Genomic DNA, 22,013 nt, shown 5'->3' with positions numbered 1-22,013 from the left:
AAATTAAGACAGTAGAGCCCATATTGGGAATGTTTTTAAAAATCTGGTTCCTGATTTTTTAAAAACATGACAGATTTTTTTCAGATACCCGAGTATTCAGTTTAAAGTAATTTTTCCTGCATGCCTGTTGCCTGAATAACAGATATAGGACTTGTGATTTAATTAGAGAGATTCTTTTTTTTCCCTCCTAGGAAAAGATAATATTAGTTTATGTGAGAAGTGCCCATCTGTGTTTTCTAAAGGTAGGTTTTAAATGTTGCCATTTTGAGTAAAACTCCTTTAGCTTTACCATATGGAAAAATCACTACATGCATGATTTAAAAAGTTAGTGGTTAGCTTGAATTAATAAAATCTGACTCTTGGAATTATTTGGAAGATACATGCATTTTTTTCAGTATTTGAATATTTTGAAATTGTATGTAAATTTTTTGAAATTGTTTGAAATTTGTAAAACATACTTAACATAGAATTTACCACGTTAACTCTTTTAAAGTATATAGGTTAGTGGCATTAAATAAATACACATTGCTGTACAGCCATCACCACCATCCTTCTTTAGGATGTTTTCATCTTCTCAAACTGAAACTCTGTGCTCATTACACAGTGACACCCTACTCTTGACCCTCCCTGAAACCCCAGCAACTGACTACCATTCTACTTTATGTCTCTGTGAATTTGACTACTTTAGGTGCTTCATACCAATCGACTCATTAGCAGATTGGTCCTTTCGTGATTGATTTATTTCCCTTACCTAATGTCTTCAGGGTTCATCTGTGTTGTAGCATGTGACAGGATTTCCTTCTTTTTTAATGCTGATTAATACTCCATTATATGTATGTACCACATTTTGTTTATTCTCCCCCAGATGGACATTCAGGTTGCTTCCACCTTTTGACTATTGTGAATAATATTTCTATGAACATTGTTGTACAGATATCTGAGTTCTGCTTTAAGTTTTTTTGATTTTATATCTAAAAGTGGAATTCTTGGATCAGATGGAAATTCTATATTTATTTTTCTGAGCAAACGCCATACTGTTTTCCATAGCAGCTGTACTATTTTACTTTCCCAAGAACAGTGCGCAAGTGTTCCAGTTTTCCACACCCATGCTAGTGCTTGCTGTTTTTTTTCTCAATAGCTATTCAGGTGGATGTGAAATGGCATCTCATTGTGGTTTTGACTTGCATTTCCTAATGATTAGTGATGTTGAGCATCTTTTCATATGCTTATTGAACATTGGTTTGTCTTCGGTGAAATGTCTATTCAAGTCCTTTGCCCATTTTTGAATTGGGTTATGTTTTTGTTGCTTTTGAGTTTTAAAATATATTCTGGATATTAATCTTGTATCAAATATATGGTCTGCATTTTTTTTTTTTTTTAATTGAGACAGAGTTTTGCTCTTGTTGCTCAGGCTGGAGTGCAATGGGGCGATCTTGGCTCACTGCAACCTCTGCTTCCTGGGTTCAGGCCTCTCAAGTAGCTGGGATTACTGCCTCAGCCTCCCAAGTAGCTGGGATTACAGGCATGCACCACCAACCCGGCTAATTTTTTGTATATAATAGAGATGGAGTTTCACTATGTTGATTAGGCTGGCCTTAACTCCTGACCTCAGGTGATCCACCCACCTCGACCTCCCAAATTGCTGGGATTACAGGCATGAGCCACTGCACCCGGCCATGATCTGCAATTATTATCTTTCATTTGGGGTTGCTGTTTTTCTCTGTTGATGCACAGAAGTTTTAATTTTGATAAAATCTAGTTTGTTTATTTTGTTGTTGTTGATTGTGCTTTTGGTGTTGTGACTGAGAAATTATTGCCAAATCCAACATCTTGAAACATTTGCTGTAATAATATGTTTTCTTTCTAAGAGTTTATAGTTTTAGCAGTTGGGTTTAAATCTTTGATCCATTTTGATTTCATTTTTGTATGTGGTGTTAGATAAACATCCAACTTTATTCTTTTCCAGGTAGTTACCCCATTTTACCAGCACCGTTTGTTGAAAAGACTGTCCCCCATTGAATGGTCTCAGCATCCTTTTTGAAAATCATTTGACCATATGTGAGGGCTTATTTCTCAGTTCTCTATTCTATTCCACTGGTCTTTTTGTCTGTCTTTATGCCAGGACAACACTGTTTTGATTACTGTAGCATTATAGTAAATTTTGAAACCAGGAAGTGTGAGTCCTTCAACTTTGTTCTTTTTCAAGATTATTTTGGCTCTTTGGAGTCCCTTGAGATTTCATATGAGTTTTAGGGTGACCTTTTCTGTTTCTGCAAAAATATCATTGGGATTTAATAGAGATTGCATTGAGTTTGTAGATCCCTTTGGGCAGTATTGGTATCTTTTTTTTTTTTTTTTTTGAGACGGAGTCTCGCTGTGTCGCCCATGCTGGAGTGCAGTGACCGGATCTTGGCTCACTGCAAGCTCCGCCTCCCGGGTTTACGCCATTCTCCTGCCTCAGCCTCCCCAGTAGCTGGGACTACAGGCGCCCGCCACCTCGCCCGGCTAGTTTTTTTTTGTATTTTTTAGTAGAGACGGGGTTTCACCGGGTTAGCCAGGATGGTCTCGATCTCCTGACCTCGTGATCCACCCGTCTCGGCCTCCCAAAGTGCTGGGATTACAGGCTTGAGCCACCGCGCCCGGCCCAGTATTGATATCTTAATAACATGATCTTGCAATCTATGAATATAAGACATCTTTCCATTTGTTTATGTCTTTATTCTTTTGTCAAGTGTTTTTTAGTTTTTAGCGTGCAAGCTTTTCACCTTCTCCTCCTTGTTTCATTTTCTAAGTTCAGATGATACCCGACTTAGAGTGGTTTGATTTATGATTTTTCGACTTTACACTGTTGTGAAAACAATATGCATTCAGCAGAAACTGTACTTCATTACAGTATTAATTACATGAGGTAGTCAATGCTTTATTATAAAATAGCTTTGTATTAGATGGTTTTGCTCAACTAGACTAATGTAAGTGTTCTGAGCACGTTTAAGATAGGATAGGCTAAACTGTGATGTTTGGTAGGTTAGGTGTATTAAATGCATTTTTGACTTAGGATATTTTCAGTTTATGGTGGGTTTATAGGGATTTAACCCCATCATAAATCAAGTAGCATCTGTATTCTCTTTGATTCCATTGTAAATTGAATTTTCTTATTTCATATTGTTCATTTTTAATATATAGAACTGCAGCTGGTTTCTGTGTTGATTTTGTATTTTGCTACTTTACTAAATTTATTAGTTCTACTATTTCTTTTGTGGACTCTTTAGAGTTTTCTACATGTAAGATCATGCTTGCTCATGAAAGGATTCTAGGGGACAAAAGAGATCATGTCATCTTAAAACAGAGATATTTGTACTTCTTTTTTTCTAATTTGGATGCCTTTATTTCTTTTTCTTGTCTAATTCCTCTAACTGTAACTTCCATTACAGTGTTGAATAGAAGTGGTGAAAGTGGTCTTCCATATCTCATCCCTGCTTAGAGGAAAGGCTTTCAGTCTTTGATCATTGAATATGATATTAGCTGTGGAAGTTTTATATATAGTATTTATTATGATGAAGTAGTTTCCTTCTTTTCCTAGTTTGGTTGAGTGTTCTTATCATAAAAGAGTGTTGTATTTTGTCAAATCCTTTTTCAGTACTAATTCAGATGATCATGGTTTTTTTCCCCCTTTATTCTCTTACGTGGTTGGTGTGTCACATTGATTTTAGTATGTTGAAACATCCTTGCGTTGCAGGAAGAAATCCTACTTGATCACCATTATAATCCTTTTAGTATTCGGTAGAATTCAATTTGCTAGTATTTTATTGAGGGTTTTGTGTCTATTCATAGGGTATATTGGTCTACAGTTTTCTTGTTGTATCTTTGGTTTTGGTATTAGGGCAACATTGACCTCATAGAATGATTTAGAAAATGTTCCTCCCTCTTCAATTTTTTGGAAGAGTTTGAGGAGGATTCGTGTTAGTTCTTTAATTGTTTGGTAGAATTCATCAATGAAGCCATTGGGTCTAGAGCTTTTCTTTGTCAGGAGGTTTTTAATTACCAATTCAATCTCCTTACTAGTTATTGCTCTAGTCAACTCTTTTTCTATTTCTTTGCAATTCAGTCTTGGTAGTTCTAGAAACCTTTTGTGTTTCTAGGAATTTGTCCATTTTATCTCGGTTATCCCAGCTGTTGGTATATAGCTGTTTATAGTACCCTCTTACAGTCTCATTTATTTCTATAAAGTAAGTTGTAACACCCCCACTTTCATTTCTGATTTTAGTAATTTGAGTCTTCTCTTTTTCTTCCTAGTCAGTCTAGCTAAAGGTTTGTCAATTTTGTTAATCATTTTGAAGAGTCAACTTTTGGCTTTGTTGATTTTTTTTCTGTTGTTTTTCTGTTCTCTATTTCATTTATCTCTGCTCTCAAATTATTTCCTGCTTTCTGCTAGCTTTGAGTTTTTCTTTGGGGGAAAATCACAGCATCTTAATTTTTATGGCTTTATATGGTATGTGTGTCTTTTAGCTTTATCATTCAAGATTGTCTTGGCTATTCTTTCACCTCTGTATTTCCAAATGAATTTTAGAATCAGCTTATCAGTTTCCACATACAATAAGAGAGAGCTTGCTGATATGTTGATAGGGTTTGCATTTAGTCTGTACATTAATTTGGGGAGAATTAACATCTTTATAAAATTGAAACTTCTGAAATTCTGCAAATATAGGTTTGCTTATTATTTTGTACATTTTAAATTTCTCTCAGGATCAAGACAAGCAAAGTCATCTGAGAGTGAAGATGACTGATGAATGTTGGAGATGTAAGCAGAGAGAATATGGCATAAAATAATCAACAAGGAATTGGGAAATGGAAAGTTTCTGGAAATGGAAGATTGTAGTATGAAGGGAATATTTGAGGTTTAAGGTTCATGACCTTCATGAACTTAAAGTGAGATTAATTGGCTTGATTAGCATGCTATTTTTTTTCATCTAACCATATTTAGCTACATGGAAGCTAGTCTTGAGGGGTCAGGTTTTGCAACAAAATGGAGGCAAGGTTTTGGAGCCAAAAGGAGGTGAGGGTGTGAAAATTAAACTGGTTAAGGAGGATAGTAAAGAACATGAAGTGGGTTAGGGCCAGTGAAAAAGTGGGAGTTGGAGACCAGCCTGGCCAACATGGTGAAACCCTGCCTCTACTAAAAATACAAAAATTAGCTGAACTTGATGGTGGGTCCCTGTGGTCCCAGCTACTCGGGAGGCTGTGGCAGGAGCATCACTTGAACCTAGGAGGTAGACTACGGTTGCAGTGAGTCGATATCACGCCACTGTACTCCAGCCTGGGTGACAGAGTGAGACTCTATCTCAAAAAAAAAAAAAAAAAAAATTGACTTGCTATAATTGTAGACTTGACTTAGTTTTTTTGGTGTTGGCTTTATATATAGGCATACCCTGTTTCTTAGCCGAAGTTTATTTAGGAAAAGTATATTTTTACATTGCAAAACTCAGTAGTCTAACAAACTGGTGTATGGGAAAAGTCACAAAATATATTCCAAGTATAGTTTGTAGAATATTAGAATCATGTTCAGGCATTTTGAAGCATGTAAAGGGAATGTGCATCTCTGATGTTGCTGACAATAAGCAAGACATTATAATATTAGAGGCCTTTGAGTCGTTGTCTTCCGTGTGTGTTTGTCCTGAACATTTTTCTAATCGCCTTTCGTATTTAGCCCTTATTTTTGCTTAGATTTGTAGAATGCACAAAAAAGTTGAGGAAGTGTTAAATTGTGGAGAAGGGAAAAAAGCCGTGAGAAAGTAACTGCATATGAAGTCATGTAGTAAGCATTTTACATCCCTTAGCCATGGTAATTTACTATAAATGGGCATTTTTTTGTGTGTTGAATTTTAAAAGAGAAATGATTGGGGAGTATGGTTGATGTGTAACATACTATAATTTTTCCCTACTTGAAATAATGGGAAATAAATTTCTGGTTATGGTTTTCACGCAGAATATCTGATTTTCAGGAGCAGATTCCTAACTGTAGGTGTTGTTAGGTACACTCAAATTTAGAATTGATACGTCTTCCTGGTGAATTGAACTTTTATTGTTTTGAAGTATCCTATATCTATCCATGCAATCCATGTATATGTATCTAGTGTCTACCCCCTGCATTCAAGTTTACTATGATAGCCACACAACTTTCTTTTGGTTTGTGTTTTACATGGTGTGTCTTTCACTATGCTTTTACTTTTTTTCTGTATCCCCATATTTAAGATGTGTCCTCTGTAATCATCATATAATTGGGGTTTGTTTTTTTAATCTACTTCTATTATCTTTTTTTAAAAATTGGAGGTTTAGTTTAATCATATTTAATGTCATTACTTACATATTTGGATTTAATCTGTCATCTCCCTGTTTGCTATTTGTCTTTCCTTTCTTGCCTTCTTTTGGGTTATTTATTAATCCATTTTTTTCCCTCCTCTTAACTATTTGTACTTTTACTGTTCTTGCCATGGTTACTCAAGAGATTACCACATGCATCCTTGACTTATTGAAGTCTAAAGTAAATGAGTGTTTTTTCCACTTCCTAATCAATGAAAGGATTTTAGAACACTTTTATTTCATTTTGCTGTCCTCCCCTATTATTACTATTACTGTTATGTATTGTAACATTTGAAGTCCCACAAAGTATTATTTTTTAGTCCGTATTCCTTTGGAATTATTCACTTAACCTTGCTCACCCTGTTCATTGCACTTCATTTTTTGTGCATATCCAAGCTGCATTTAGGGTTCTTTTTTCTTTCTACTTGAAAAAGTCTCTTCAGTATTTCCTGACAACAAACTGTTTGTTTGCCTTAAAGTTGCCTCTCTATTTTGCCTTCATTTCAGAAGGATTTTTTTTTTTTTTCTGTCAGATACAAAATTTTAGTTTGACATTTCCCCACCAGCACTTTGAAGACATCATTTCATTGTCTTCTGGCTTTTATTATTTGGGAAAGTCAGCCAGCTATAACTCTTATTGTTGCCTCTTAAAGTTAATCTTTTAAATTTTTTCTGACTGCTTGTAAGATCTCTCTGTCTGGCCGGACGCGGTGGCTCACGCCTGTAATCCCAGCACTTTGGAAGGCTGAGGCGGGTGGATCATGAGGTCAGGAGATTGAGACTATCCTGGTTTTAGGAATAACACTCAGAATCCTAAGGAAACTGAACACTCTAACAAAGGATTCTTAGCAAAGCAATTTTACTTCTGCGCAGAGGGGGGCTTCCTTGGCCAGTCGCCATGAGAGCACACCTGAACAAAGGGGCATGAGAGCCTTTATTCCTGACGCAAGACCTGCCCCTGTACCCTTTCCCCATTGGCTGGGGTGGGGTTGTACAAACTGAACTAATCCCGGTTGGCTAAACATTTGATTTTTTTTAGATAAGATGGGCACGTAAAAGAAAGTGGAGGGGAAAGGGGAAGGGGTGTCTGTAATGACCTTGAAAGTTAGTCCTCTTTCCAAATCAGGAAAGGAATGTGAGCTGGTACTGATAATGCCTGCTACTGTGGCATGCCTGGGCATCTCACAAAGGCAAAAAGGAGAAAAAGGGGAAAAGGCTTCGGGGGGGTACTATGAATTAAAGACTAAAAGACTGAACGTGTTATTTGAAGAGAAACCTCATCGTATCCCACACTGGCTAACTCTGAGAAACCCTGTCTCTATTAAAAATACAAAAAATTAGCCGGGCGTGGTGACAGGCGCCTGTAGTCCCAGCAACTTGGGAGACTGAGACAGGAGAATTGCTTGAACCTGGGAAGCAAACGTTGCAGTGAGCCAAGATCACGCCACTGCACTCCAGCCTGGGTGACAGAGCGAGTCTCTGTCTCAAAAAAAAAAAAAAAAAAAATCTATGGGGATGGGGGACCTCCTTCTCTCTCCCCCACTCTTGCCCCTGTCCCTCTGTTCTCCCTCCCCTCTTTCTTTCCTTCTTTCCCTCTCCCGTTTGATGTGCCTAAGTGTGGTTTTCTTTGTATTTATTTTGCTTGAGGATTGATAGAGCTTCTTGAATCTGTGGCTTGATGTCTCATTGGTCAGTTTTGAAAGTTCCTAGCTATTGTGTCTTCAGGTATTTTTTTCTTGCTTATATGTTTTCTCCTCCCCTCTGAGACTCCAGTTACATGTATTTTGTATCCGTTTTCCATGTGCTGTAATTTCTCAGTCTTGTCTATATTTCTCATTCTCTTTTTGTGCTTCAGTCTAGGTGTTTTCTTCTTTCCTATCTTCTGGGTTGATTCTTTCTTCAGCTGTGTCTAAAGTATTATTAAAACCATCCATCACTTCTTTTTCAAAATTGTATGTTTTGCTTCATGTTTTCCACTTTTTGTTTATTAAATTCTTAATTTTACTTTTTAATTCCTTGAATATTTAACTTATTTTAAACTTTTTTCTGATAACACCATTATCTGGATCTACTGTGAATTTGTTTCTATTGCCATTTTTAAAATCTTGGTTTCATTTGGGTTTTGACTGGTTATATTTTGATTTCTAGACATTTATATGAAACGTGAAAAAAATATGAATTTCTAGATGATGCTGTCTTTCTGCTGAGAATTACTTTTGCTACTGGTATACAGCTAGGCTGATAAGAGTAGTTAGCCCAGAGTGCCTTAATCTAATTAGGGATTGAGATGATTTAAAGCTGTGCTTTTCTTCCTGTGTGGGCTAGTCTGTTTCTGGTTTACCTTTATGCCTAGAGTATAGTTCTTTGGAGTCTGTCCATATGCCTGATGTGTTTACTAGGGCTATTCCTCCTTGGCAGGCCCTAAATCTAAGTTTTGTATGTCCACTCCCAGGTCTCTTGAAAACTCTATTAACTTTCTCAGTCTCTCGGGCAATGGTTTTGGAATCTACAGACAGATGAGTCCAGAGACTGTTATCACCTATTTCTTCCAGATCTCTGCCCTGCAGATTCTCTAGTTTTGAAAGTTCTCCAGTGATATAAAACAGATTCTCTTATGTTTTTCTTTTCTAGTTGTTCTCAAAGGAAGGTTAGTTTGAAGCAAACTACTCCACCATTGTCAAAAGCAAAAAATGCCCAAATATGTTCTAGAATTCAGAATTTTTTAAGTGATATAAGATAGTACAATGTATCCATCTTACAGCCATTAAAATATCTTGCATGCCTTAGCAATACTATCTCTGCAGTAAAATGTATTAATATTTCTCCTGCCTACTACAGTACAAGTTTTTATATTGGGAATTGGATACAATGTGATCTTTTAAAAGAAATATTCTACAACACAGCTGCCTGTTGTTTGGGTCCCACCAGTGACTAGCCATCTTTCAGTTCCTCTAATGTTTCCTGTTCCCTTTTGTCATGGGGCTTTTGCACATGCTGTTCTCTCTGCCTAATATGTATACCCTCATACTCGGATTTGAGTATGAGGCACATCCTCAGGGAAGCCTTTCCTGAACCATAAATTTAATTCAGATAAATGAACTTTCTAGTTTCGAATTATGCAAACTCATTTGATTATGCTTTGATTAATGTCTTTTTCTTCTACTAGACTCTGCTAGATTAGGAATCATTTCCTTTTTTTTTTTTTTTTTTTCTGGCCACGTTATCCTCTGTGCATAGTTCAGTGTTTGGAAGTACATTGATTAGAAGTAGGTGAACAATAGGTTATCAGTCAGTTGTTAATAGATGATCAACTAATATTTGTATGAATGAAGAAATAAAATAATGAGGGAAGATAAATAAGAAATGCTGTGCTTTTGTTAGTGCTGGAAATGAGAAGTAATGAAAGGCTCATAGCTTTTGATTGAGCAAAAGCCAGATTTAATCACACACTGGATTTGCACAGTACAATTGAAGTTTTATAGATACACATGTACAGTATTAAAAATACTTGCATAAAATTCCCATGGGAATGTATTATTATGACTGTTGTATTATAGCATTCATTCCCCCATCTCCTCATATTTTTATTATGTAAGTCTGAAAGCACTAGCTTTTTAAAATGACACAGCCATCATTCAGAACATGACAAACTGTATCATTTCCAGTCATCCTGCTACACATCGTAAGTGAAATAAAAAACACTTGAAAGATTTTTTTAAGTCTTGAAGGATTCACAGTCTTAAAGGAAAGCAGACTTGGAATTTATACACACACACAAAGTTGCTGTGGTTTATTCTACCAAAGGAAATAGATTTTCACTTCATCTGGAAAGTGGTGTGCAAACTGAACCTTGACTGATAAGGAGGTGTTCATTAAATGGCCAAAGGAATGTTTCATTTAAATGCATGTTTTTATGAAAGTATATAGTGGCTTTGTGAATTGACAAATAGTAATTTGGTTGGAGGCTAGGGCAATTTGCAAGAATTTGAAAAGACAGATTGGGGCTATCCAGATTAGTTCATTGTTTGGTATGGAGGTCATCAGAAGTTTTTAAGGATGTTCTGTGTTGTTAAGAACAGAAGTGCTAGAACCAGACTCCCTGAGTTTATAACACCAAGCTGTGCCCCTTACTATGTGACCTTGGGCGTATTGCTTAATTTTTCTGTGTCTCAGTGTCTCTATTTATAAAATGGAGGTAATAATTACAGATTGCTGTTAGGATTGAATGAGTTAAGACATGTCCATACTTAGGAAAATGCCTAGTACATAGAAGAATTTCAGTAAGGCTTGGCTCTTGCTGCTATTGTTATATACATTGAGAAAACCTCAAACATTATTATTGCATTAGTTTAACCAGAACTAGAGACACAAAGAGATTCAAGAGCTATTTTAGGGGTAAAGTTAACAAGACTTCAACTTACTTACTAATTTTGTATAACCAGAAATTTCAACTAATAATGCTGTGTGCAGTGTAAAAGCAAATTTGAAATTTGTATAACACATGATTTGTAAACTCACAGATTTTAAATATTCTAATTTGTGTTTTCTTTTAGATCTTGTAGAAAATTTCAGCTGTACCCCTTGGACTAGAAGCTGAAATAATAGAAGCTGTGTACGATGCATTAGGGTATTGAAGAAAATTAGCTTTTGAATTAAATATTTGGAATATAAGTAAATAAGGAAAGGTGACTGAAAATGGGGCGGAAGAAAATACAAATCACACGCATAATGGATGAAAGGAACCGACAGGTAAATGAAAATTTTAATTTATTTAATTGATATAAATATTCTTTTAAGAAAAGAACATAGGACAGAATGGTTGGGTTTTTCTTAAACTTAATTTTAAGTCTAAATATTTTTAGTTACAGATTAAATGAAAAATTCTAACAATCATAAAATTGTGTCTTTTCATCATCTGCTTTAAAGAGACTTCCTTATTATAGATATATGTCACAGAAAACATAGATACTCAAGAGTAAAATCACCACAGTCCCCACCATTACTGTCCATTGTATAGATTTTTCATAAGATACTAAGTCTTCTGTGTATTTGATTATATATTTGACTTAGTCTTTTTATGTTGATTATTTTTAAGTTATCTATTTTTATAATTAGGTAGTAGCTAAGTTAACTATAATTATCAGTGAATGTTCTAGTCAGTTAAATTTTCTAGTTAACCAATATATAATGAGAATTTTTTATACTTATTGCAAATATTTATAAATTTATGTATGTACCTCAGTTTTAATTGATAAAATATATTGAAGTTATTTTATGGTACCAGTGTGGGTAAATTACAGATTCTCAAGGTAATTATAATGATGCTGGGTATGAAGAGGCCAGAAGTTTTAAGTGTCTAATGTTGGCTTAACAAACTATGGCCCGTGGGCTGGCCATCTGTTATTGTAAATAAAGTTTCATTAGAGCACAGTTATGCTCATTCATTTACATATTGTCTATGGCTGCTTTTGCATTATAACAACAGAATTGAGTAGTTGCCCCAGAAGCTATATGGTCCATAAGCTTAAAATCTTTACTCTCTGGCACTTTTAGAAAAAGTTTACCAACTCCTTAGTTCAGAAGAAAGAAGGAAAAATCATTTCATAGCATATTATAGAGGAACTACTGGAGAGATGCTGTCTCTGGGAAAGTTGCATATCAGGAAAAGTTTCAAGAACAGGTGGTTTCAGAAAGTTTACCAGGAACAGAACAAAACTGAAGATGTGTTCTGCAAAATCTGAGTAGTAATTCACTGGAATATAGATATAATTGGAGATAAAACTCAACTGAGCAGCCTGTAAGGAAGTTGGTGGGAGTGATGAGGGTTGCCCATAGACTGAATTAAAGAGGAGGCCCTGGTTTCAACTCATGAAGATTGTTCAACAAAAACATAAGGCCCACACAGTATGATTCGTTATGAAGGTTGTTACAATAGGAAAGATGGGTAAACTATCCATGCTATTATTTCAAAGGAATGATTCCAAGCAAGGCTGCAAATTACCTTCCCTTCACAATCTGAGGATTAGGAAGTATAGAGGAGGCATAGGGACCTGCTTCATGAATATATGCAGTATAAATATAAAATAGGGTTTATTGGGGAATAACATACAAGCAGAGAACTGGAGGACACAGAAAATTCTTGAGCCCTCATTATTCTGTAGATAGTCATGTTTAAATTGGACATAGCTAAACTGGACCTACCTATGGAAGGGATTTACATTTTTAGAGGGAAAGAGTAGCTTAGGAATGTGTAGGTGACTGTGTAATGGAACTTTTTGAGTTGAGGAAATGACCTTGTCAGAAAGATGGATACTGCCGCTAAGCAACTAGAATGTGAGCCTGTTCTTACGTTGGACTTAGCTGCTGTGTCAGCTTCTTGCCTCGCTGCCAAATGGGACAAGGACTATCTGAATTTCTGTCTCAGGTAATTTCGGCAAACAGTGGAGAAAAGACGTAAAAGAAATAATTGGAAAGTTTATTTTTCAGGTTAAATTAGACACAGAAACAATTTGTCACAAACTAAAAGAGCATCTTAATTTTATTGATTTTAGAATTTGATTCTGAGTTAAAAGTTTCATGTTTCTTCATGAAAGGGAGAAGAAGTGTATATTTGCAGAAGAAAAGAGATGTCATTTATTTGTCCAGATTCAGATATCGCAAGAGACTGTGTTAGGTCCTGGAAACTCACTAAAAAGATATAGCGTACACAGGAGCTCTAAATATGTGGCAAATAGAAATAATCTCAGATACTGGGAGAAGTTTATAGAAGAAACCACTAACTTCTGATGGAGTGGTTTAGGGACTATTTATTGGAGGAGGTAGTAGCAAATAAGAGTTTTGAATTACAGGTGTGAACTAGCAAAATAAAAATCACACTTCATCATTGGAACACTACACAATCTTGTGGGTGGTAGAGGAGTGACAGTATCATACACTTAAAGAGGTGCTTCACTTTACTTCTGGTGAAACCTTATGTTGTCCTTCCTTATCTAAAACAGTTTTTAAAAAGTAAACTGTATTAAAGGATAAGATTAAGAAAAATTCAGAAATCCTAAGAGTGTGGTTCAGTGAATTTTTGCGCAAAGAACAAGACCATGTAGTCAGCATATCCCAGAGCACCACCCGAGAGGCACTGTTTATCCTGTCTCCAATTGTTTCCCCCTGCCCCAAGGAAAGTCGTTATCCTGACTTGTAACACTGTAGATTAATTATATCTGTTGTTGAATTTATATGAACAGTGTGTGTTCTTTTGCACAATATTACATTTGTGAAATTTATCAATGTTGTTGCATGTAGATATATGTAAATATATCTTGTACATTTTCATTGATGTATAACCTATTGTGTCAATAGAATACAATTTATGTATTTACTTTTTTCTATTGTAAATGGACATTTGGATTGCTTTCTACTTTGGTACTATTATGAAGGCTGTAATTTTGAATATTCTCGATAGTGTACATGAACACTTGGTTAAATAGGAGTGCAATTGCTGAGTCATAAAGTTATACATTTGGTTAGTAGTTGACAGAAGTTTTCTAAAGTAGTTCTACTAGTTTACACTCTGCTGGCAGTGTGTAAGAGTTCTAGCTGCTCCAGTCTTGAGCAATACTGGGTGTTGTCCTTTTCATTTTAGTCATTCTGGTAGGTGAGCAATAGTAATTTACTTTAATCTTAAGTTTCCATGATGTCTAATGAAGGTGCTCACTTTTTCCTATTTTTATTGGCCATTTAGATATATATCTTCTTTTGTGACTCGTTTATTCACTTCATTTTGTTTTCTTCTAATGGGCTGCCTGCTTTTTTATTATTAATATGCATTCTATGTAATCAGATGAGTGTTTTGTCCATGATATGCATTATAAATATTAACTCTAAAACTATGCCTTTTCACTTTCTTTTTTAAAATTTTATTTTAGAGACAGGGTCTTGCTCTGATGCCCAGGCTAGAGTGCAGTGGTGTGATCATAGGTCACTGTAACTCAAACTTTTGGGCTCACATGATCCTCTCATCTTCACCTCTTGAGTGGTTGGGACTACAGGCAGGTACCATTCTTTTATTTTTTGTAGAGATGATGTTTTGCCCAGAATCATCAGGAACTCTGGGCCTTCAGTGATCTTCCTGCCGTGGCTTCCCAAAGCACTAGGAGTACAGTCATGAGCCGCCACACCAGGCCTACACTTTCTTAATGTTTTAAAAAATCAATAATATTTTAATGGTTTCCCATTTACCTTTTTTTCCCTTTCCTTTATGACTAGTGCCTTTTGTGTCACGTTTAAGAAATCTTTACTTACCATAAGGCCGTGAAGCTATTCTTCTATGCTTTCTTCTGTAAGAACTTTTTTTTTTTTAACCTTTCATGTTTTAGACCTGTTATCCATTTGGTGTTTATTTTTGTGTTTGGTTTGCGGTGTAGGGGTCAGAATTTGTTATTTTCCAGATGGATATTTAGTTGTCCCAGTACAATTTATTGCAAAAACCATCCTTTCCTCACTGTATGACAGAGTTGCCTTTAGCATGAGTTGAATAACCATATGTATGTGAAACTGTTTCTGAATTCTCTATTTTGTTCCATTTGATTATTTGTATATCCTTGCTTAATTCTACACTGTTTTAATTACTACTATAATTTGATATCTGGTAGTGTAGTTCTGCACCTTTTTTTTTTGCGGAACCAGCTGACTATTCTTGCCCTTTTTCAGAATATCCAAATGAAATCAAGTGTCAGTGTTCACTTAAGAAAACAAAAAACCTACTGGAATTTAGGGGTTTTTTTCCCACTGGATGTATGGATCTATTTAGGGAGAATTGAAATCTTTACAGTGTCAAGTCTTACAATCTATGAACATGTTTATATTTCATTTGGTTTTCATTAATTCGCTCCTTAATGGCTGATAGTTTTCAAAATAAGTCTTCTACATTTTTTGTTATATTTATTAGTAGGTATTTGATTTTCTAAAGCATTATTACATTTCTTCTCAAATTTTATTTTCTGCATATTTGCTGCTAAGTATATAAAAGTGTACTTAAGAATTGCTAGATGACATGGTAACTCTTAAGTTTAACATTTTGAGAAATGCCAGACTGCCAAAGTGTCTGCACCATTTTTGCATTCTGCCAGCCATGTGTCAGCATTCTAGGTTTTCCACATCCCAGCCAACACTTGTTATTGTCTGTCTGTCTTTTTGTATGTTTGTTTTTCGTGTGTAAGACGGAGTCTTACTCTTTCGCCCAGACTGGAGTGCAGTGGTGGGATCTCAGCCCACTGCAAGTTCCACCTCCCAGGCTCACGCGCCATGCTCCTGCTGCAGCCTCCCGGGTAGCTGGGATTACAGGCACCCACCACCACGCCTGGCTAATTTTTTTGTATTTTTAGTAGAGACGGGATTTCACCGTGTCAGCCAGGATGGTGTCGATCTCCTGACCTCTTGATCCACCCACCTCGGCCTCCCAAAGTGCTGGGATCACAGGCGTGAGCCACCGCCCCCGGCCCTGTCTTTTTTTATTGTAGCCATCGTGATGGGTATAAACTGGTACTTGTGGTTTTAGTTTGCATTTCTCTGATGGCTAATGATGTTGAGCATCTTTTCATGTGCTTATTGGACATTTATATATCTTCCTTGGAAAAATGTCTATTCAAATCCTTTGCGTAATTTTTAATTGTTTTTTAGTTGTATCATTTTGAAAGCTGTTTTTATTGGTTGTAGAATTCTAGATTGGCAGTTTTATTCTCTTAGTACTTTGAAGCAATTGTCTTCCAACTTCCATTCATTTCTGTTGAGAGGCCAGCTTTTGATCTTAAAAAAAATTTTTTTTTTTAAAGATAATGTGCCTTTTTTTGTTTTGTTGCTTTGAAGCCTTTTGCTTTTCCTTTGTTAATATACATTTTTACTGTGATGGACCCACAAGGGGCATGTGTCTTCAGATATTGCCTGTGTCCTATTTTTTTCCTTCTCTGGGATTCTAGTTACATATAACTGTTTTGTGTCCCATACATTTCTTATGTATTTTGTCCTCCTGTATTTTTTACTCCTTTTTTCCTATGTACTTCAGTTTGAATGTTTTCTAGTTACTTATTTTCTAGCAATCTATTTTCTAGTAAGCCTTTCTCTGCTTTTTAAAATTAACTAATGAAACAGCCTAATAAGTTCTTAATTTCTGATAATATAGTTTCAATTCTAGAATTTCTTTTTGATTTTTCATTTTTATGTGAAATAGCCCATCTTTTCATGCATTTTTTTCCTTTTTAAAACTATTTTTAAAAAATATTAGCCATAGTTATCTTTAAGTTCATGTCTGCTAACAGCTATATCTGGATTACCTGTAGGTCCATATCTGATCCCTTTTTCTCTTTGTTCTCAATTATATGATGCAGTCTTTTGACATGTCTAGTGGTTTTTTAATGAGTCTTCAGACCTTGTATGTGAAAGATATTATAGAATCTTAGCATCTCCAGTCTTCCTGCTTCAGCAGCTTTCTGATATCTTTAAACAGATATTGGCTATATTTCACTCTGTTTTACTGGTTGATTTCAGTGGGTTCTTTGGACTTGCAACAACTACTCCCTTTAACCTAGAAGCAGACATCCTTATATACTTAAAAAAAAAAAAGAAAGACAGCAGTTTAAAAAGAAATTTTTTTTCTAAAGGTTCCAAAGGTAGAATACAGAGAACAATACTTCAAGGATTGCTATATTCATTATCCAAAAGGGTCAGTGCTGACACATTTGTTATATGTTTTTATTTTTATTTATAAAGTGAAAAAATTAGAGATTTACTGTCCTCTTTATAATTTTTCCTAGTCTCTTCCTGCTTTCCTTCTCATGACAACCCCTGTCATGAATTTACATTGTATTTTCTTTGTTGTTTTTTTTTACAGGTATTATTTAATATTGTTTCAACATGGGTTTAAAGTTTTACATAATGACGTTTGCATCTGCACTTGCTTTCATCTGCATACAATGTAGTGTTTTAGATCCATCTGCTCTTATTCATTCAGTACAGCTAGTTGTAGGAATAAATATTCTTAATTCATCAATACTTCTATCAAAGAACAATTAATGTTGTTCCTAATTTTTTACTATTATAAATGGTGTTGCAGTATACATCTGTCGACCTGTCTCTTTATACATGGGTAAAAGTTGCTCTGTGATAAATACTTTTTTGAAGGAATTGCTAGGCTGAGTATGTCCATCATCACCTTTACCATGTTTTCCAGTTGCTTTCCGAAGTGATTGTACTAGATACACTGTAGTAAGTTAGTATGAGAATTCCTATTTGCTCATATACTTTCCCTTTCCTTCTTTCTTTCTGTCTTGTCTTCTTTTCTTTTAAAACTCTGTTTTTTCTGTCTTTGTCCCTTTTTAAATTTTATTTTATTGTTTTTTCTGGTCTTAGGAAAGTGAAATGCAACCTGTTTTTGTGGTTTGCTTATTTTGTGCTGGGTTGTTGGTTTTGATTTTTTTCTCTCAGTTCTTTACATATTCTGGATACTCTGTATGTATTGTCTCTGTTTCAGATAGTATCTTTCAGTCTTTACCAAGACATTCTGTAAACACTTTTATGACAGGGCTTATCACAGTGCTTTATAGTGGTTTATATTGCCCTTATTTCCGTAGGTTGTGAGCTTTTTTAAGTGTGTTAAGACTTGCTTTATTTCCTAAATCATGATTGATTTTTTACATGTTCCAAGTGGAGTTGGGTAAATATGTATTCTTTAGTTGTTGGATGCATGCGTCTCCATATATCTTTCAGATCACTCTCATTGTTGTGTTCAAACCTTCTGTATTCTTTGTGACTTTTGTTTTTCATTCACTGAGATCTATCAATAATTGTACTTACCACAATGGTGGATTTGTCAATTTCTCTGTATATTTTATTCGTTTAATACATACTGTTTTACACATTTTGGGACTATTTCATTAGGCTTGCACATATTTAGAGTTGTTGTACCTTCTTGGCGAATTTCGCCATACATATTGACCATCTTTATCCTCAGTAAGGCGTATTTGTCTTAAATCTACCCTACCTCACCTTGATATAGCTACACATTTCTTCCTTTCCTTTTCTTTTTTTCTTTTCCTTCCTCCCTCTTTCTCCTTCGCTCCCTTTCTCCCCTCCCCTCTTTTCTTTCTTTTTTTTTTTTTGAGACAGGGTCTTGCTCTGTCACCCAGGCTGGAGTGCAGTGGCATGATCATGGCTCACTGCAGCCTTGACCTCCTGCACTCAAGCAATCCTCCTGCTTCAGCCTCCAGAGTAACTGGGACTATAGGTATGTGCACCATGCCTGGCTAGTTTTTGTACTTTTTGCAGAGATGAGGTCTCACCATCTTGCCCAGACTGGTCTCAAACTCTTGAGCTAAAGTGATCTTCCTGCCTGGTACTCCCGAAGTGCTGGGATTACAGTGTGAGCCACGGCGCCCAGCCAGTATTTTCTTGATAGGTCTGAAACTCTGTGTTAACTTTCATCCTTACTGTTTCCTTATATTTTAGGTATGTCTTTTATAGATAGTATAAAAGGTTGGATATTGGTTTTTTATCTAGTTTGTTACATCTCTTAACTCACCAGTCTAGTTGATTTTTATTCCCTGTGATCTTGTATATGTTTGTACTAGTTTACATGATCCTAGTTGATCATATAAATTTGTTAGAGGGCCCTAGCCATCACAAAAGTCATAGTATCTGCCAAGAACTCTGATTGCAGCGCCACACAGAGCCCCCCAGGGAAAAGAACATTGGAAGAAGATACTTTATCTACCTGGTAATCCACCAGACTTGGAGGTTCTGAGTAAGAATGGTTGAGAAGTCACACTGCCAGAGGTTAGTCAGTTTCTACCTGATATCTTCAACTCCTATCTCCAGCAGAGCTTCTGTACTGCTCAGGTTTTATTCTGGAGGGCGTCTGTCTGCATCAGCATGGCTGCTGATTCTCTTGTGATGTGGCAGGCATTGAGTGTTCCAAGCAGCAGAGGTGAGAAGCACAAGTTGAACCCAAACTGCTGTTTTAAAAATTTGTCTTCTTGGCCAGGCATAGTTGCTCACGCCTGTAATCCCGGCATTTTGGGAGGCCGAGGCGGGTCAATCACAAGGTCAGAAGATCCAGACCATCCTGGTTAACACTGTGAAACCCTGTCTGTACTAAAAAAAATATACAAAAAATTAGCCGGGCGTTGCAGGGTGGCCTGTAGTCCCAGCTACTTTGGAGGCTGAGGCAGGAGGATGGAGTGAACCTGGGAGGCTGAGCTTGCAGTGAGCCGAGATCACACCACTGCACTCCAACCTGGGCAGCAGAGCGAGACTCTGTCTCCAAAAAAAAAAAAAAATTGTCTTCTCATAATCCCAGTGGCCAATTTCTTCTCCAGAATACAAGCCTCCACACCCATTACCCCGTACATTTTCCAGCATAACCTCTGGGGTTTCTCACTGTTTCTTCATTATTCCTTTACAGATTTATTCAACAAATTTTTTTTTAGCACCGACTCACTGCCACACAGTATCTTTGTTTTAGAAGCTGAGTGTGCAGCATTGAACTTTTTTCAGCTTATATTCTACTCAGATGACTTTTTTTTTCAGCAAGTAATGCTTGTTTTTTTTTTTTTGGCCCCTAACAAGGGCTTGTAGGTGTTATACTTCCTGAGTTTTTTTAAGTTTGAAAATGTTTATTGTCTTTGTACTTGAAGTCTAACTTGGCTAGGTCTAACGTTCTAGGTATAGGCCCTATTTCTTTTCCCCAGAACATCGTAGAGATTTGGTCTTGTGATTTTGAATGTTGCCGGAATTCTAACACCAGACTGAGTTTTTTCCCTTCTTAAAAGTGACCCACTTCCTTCCTTGGTGTACACGGTATTCTTTCTTTGACCTTGACATTCAGTAACTTAATCTGAATATGCCATGAATTTGATTATTCCTTGTCACTTTTTTTAAGAGATGGTATGGCCTTTCTGTATTTTATTTTTTAATAAATATTTTCCCTTTGCCAATTGCTCTGGGCTTTTTTGGTGTCTTCATTATCTGTCAACAATACAAACAACTTTTTTCTATTCCTTTTAGTTTTCTGTTTTGATTGATTTTTATTATTGTGCTAAAAATCTCTGTTATGGTTTGATTTTTTTTCTCTTACCATTCTTTTCTGAGCCATACCAGCTCACGTTTTAGATCTGTGATCTCTGACAGTTTTGGCAATTAGGTATGAGTTAACAGAAATAGCTTTCCTATAAAATTATTTGCTTTATTTGCTTTGTTTTCACCTTACCTGGCGTTCTACATTTAGAACAAGATTCTTATTTCATGGACTTCTCACACTTGTGAATCTTCTAGCACTAATCAGAGGATCCTCTCAGAGGACATTGCCACTTTTGTGAAGAACTCAGTGTGAATTCTCTGAATCCACTTTCATTTTCATCTAAGTTTCATCAAATCTGGCAGATGAAAATTTGTAGTTTGGGATTCTTACTTTCCTTGAAGAAAGCCCAGTCTCTTTTTTATTATGTATGTATGTATGTGTACGTATGCATGTTTTTAGAGGAGTAGAGAGGAGTAAACACGACTTTATTCCATTTTGAATTTAAAACTAAATTTTGTGATTTCTTTATATAAAGAATTTACATCATTTTAGTGTAATTAAAATCATCAGTTTAAAAATATTGTCTTAGAATGATAAAGTTCAATCTTGAGTTTTAATTATGTAGTTAGTATTCTGTAGCCTAATTTTAGATTACGTTACCTCTTTCATGTGAAATTTATGAACTAAAACGTGGCTATATTGTAAAATTAGTAATTAACACGGTACTAATTAATTAGTTGGCTTTTACTGATTTTTCACTTTTAGATGTCTTAGCTATATGTAGAAGGAAAATCTCTGTATGACAACCAAAAACTTCTTTTGAACTGAAAACACTAAAATTGAGGCAAAATGTAGACTCTTAGCAGCTTGTTTTCTTGCTTTGTGACTTGTTATATTTTGTTATAATCTAATCTTCTAGGCATAATACTCTTGTCATAAGTGATAGTATTTTTTCATTCCTTTCCTTATTGCTTTCCTCCATTGTATTCTATTTTGTTTTTGTTTGTTCCCAAATCTGTTTGTAAAAACAAGTACATCAACAGATGTTGAGGTTTTTTTTACTTGTATCTGTTTTATATTGAGAAATTTTTTTTTTTTTTTTTTTTTTTTTTTTTTTTTTTTTTTGAGACGGAGTCTTGCTCTGTCCCCCAGGCTGGAGTACAGTGGTACAATCTCGGCTCACTGCAAGCTCCGCCTCCTGGGTTCACGCCATTTTCCTGCCTCAGCCTCCCGAATAGCTGGGACTACAGGCGCCTGCCACCACGCCCAGCTGATTTTTTGTATTTTCAGTAGAGACGAGGTTTCGCATTGTTAGCCAGAGTGGTCTCGATCTCCTGACCTCGTGATTCGCCTGCCTCAGCCTCCCAAAGTGCTGGGATTACAGGCGTGAGCCACCGCACCCTGCCGAGAATTTTAAAGTATCAAATATAGACCAGTATTCAAAGATAATTCGTAAAAGGTGATTTGGATATATGACACAATTTACACGTAAATATGTATCTTGAACAGACTAGATTGTATTGGCTAGTTAAATTTTCTTGTTAAATGAAAATTTAAAGAACGTTCTCAACTCTATTTTCATTCGATTTACTAG

The 22,013-nt window shown here is 35.8% G+C and overlaps 1 protein-coding gene across 12 annotated transcripts in view; it reads left to right on the top strand.

The window, feature by feature from the left end:
* MEF2A (myocyte enhancer factor 2A) overlaps positions 1 to 22,013 on the top strand; it is a 162,309-nt gene that overhangs the window by 60,791 nt on the left and 79,505 nt on the right. For all 12 annotated transcript variants that reach the window (XM_033188848.1, XM_033188847.1, XM_033188838.1 and 9 more), the window contains one exon: positions 10,911 to 11,106. In XM_033188848.1, coding sequence (XP_033044739.1) covers positions 11,053 to 11,106 — 54 coding nt within the window. In that variant the 5' untranslated portion in view covers positions 10,911 to 11,052. The remainder of the gene's footprint in view (positions 1 to 10,910; positions 11,107 to 22,013) is intronic.

Source organism: Trachypithecus francoisi, unplaced genomic scaffold (assembly GCF_009764315.1).
Source record: "Trachypithecus francoisi isolate TF-2019V2 unplaced genomic scaffold, Tfra_2.0 Lachesis_group3, whole genome shotgun sequence".
Lineage (NCBI taxonomy): Eukaryota > Metazoa > Chordata > Mammalia > Primates > Cercopithecidae > Trachypithecus > Trachypithecus francoisi.
The sequence above is the reverse complement of the archived record's forward strand: the minus strand, read 5'-3'. Positions and strand labels throughout refer to the sequence as shown.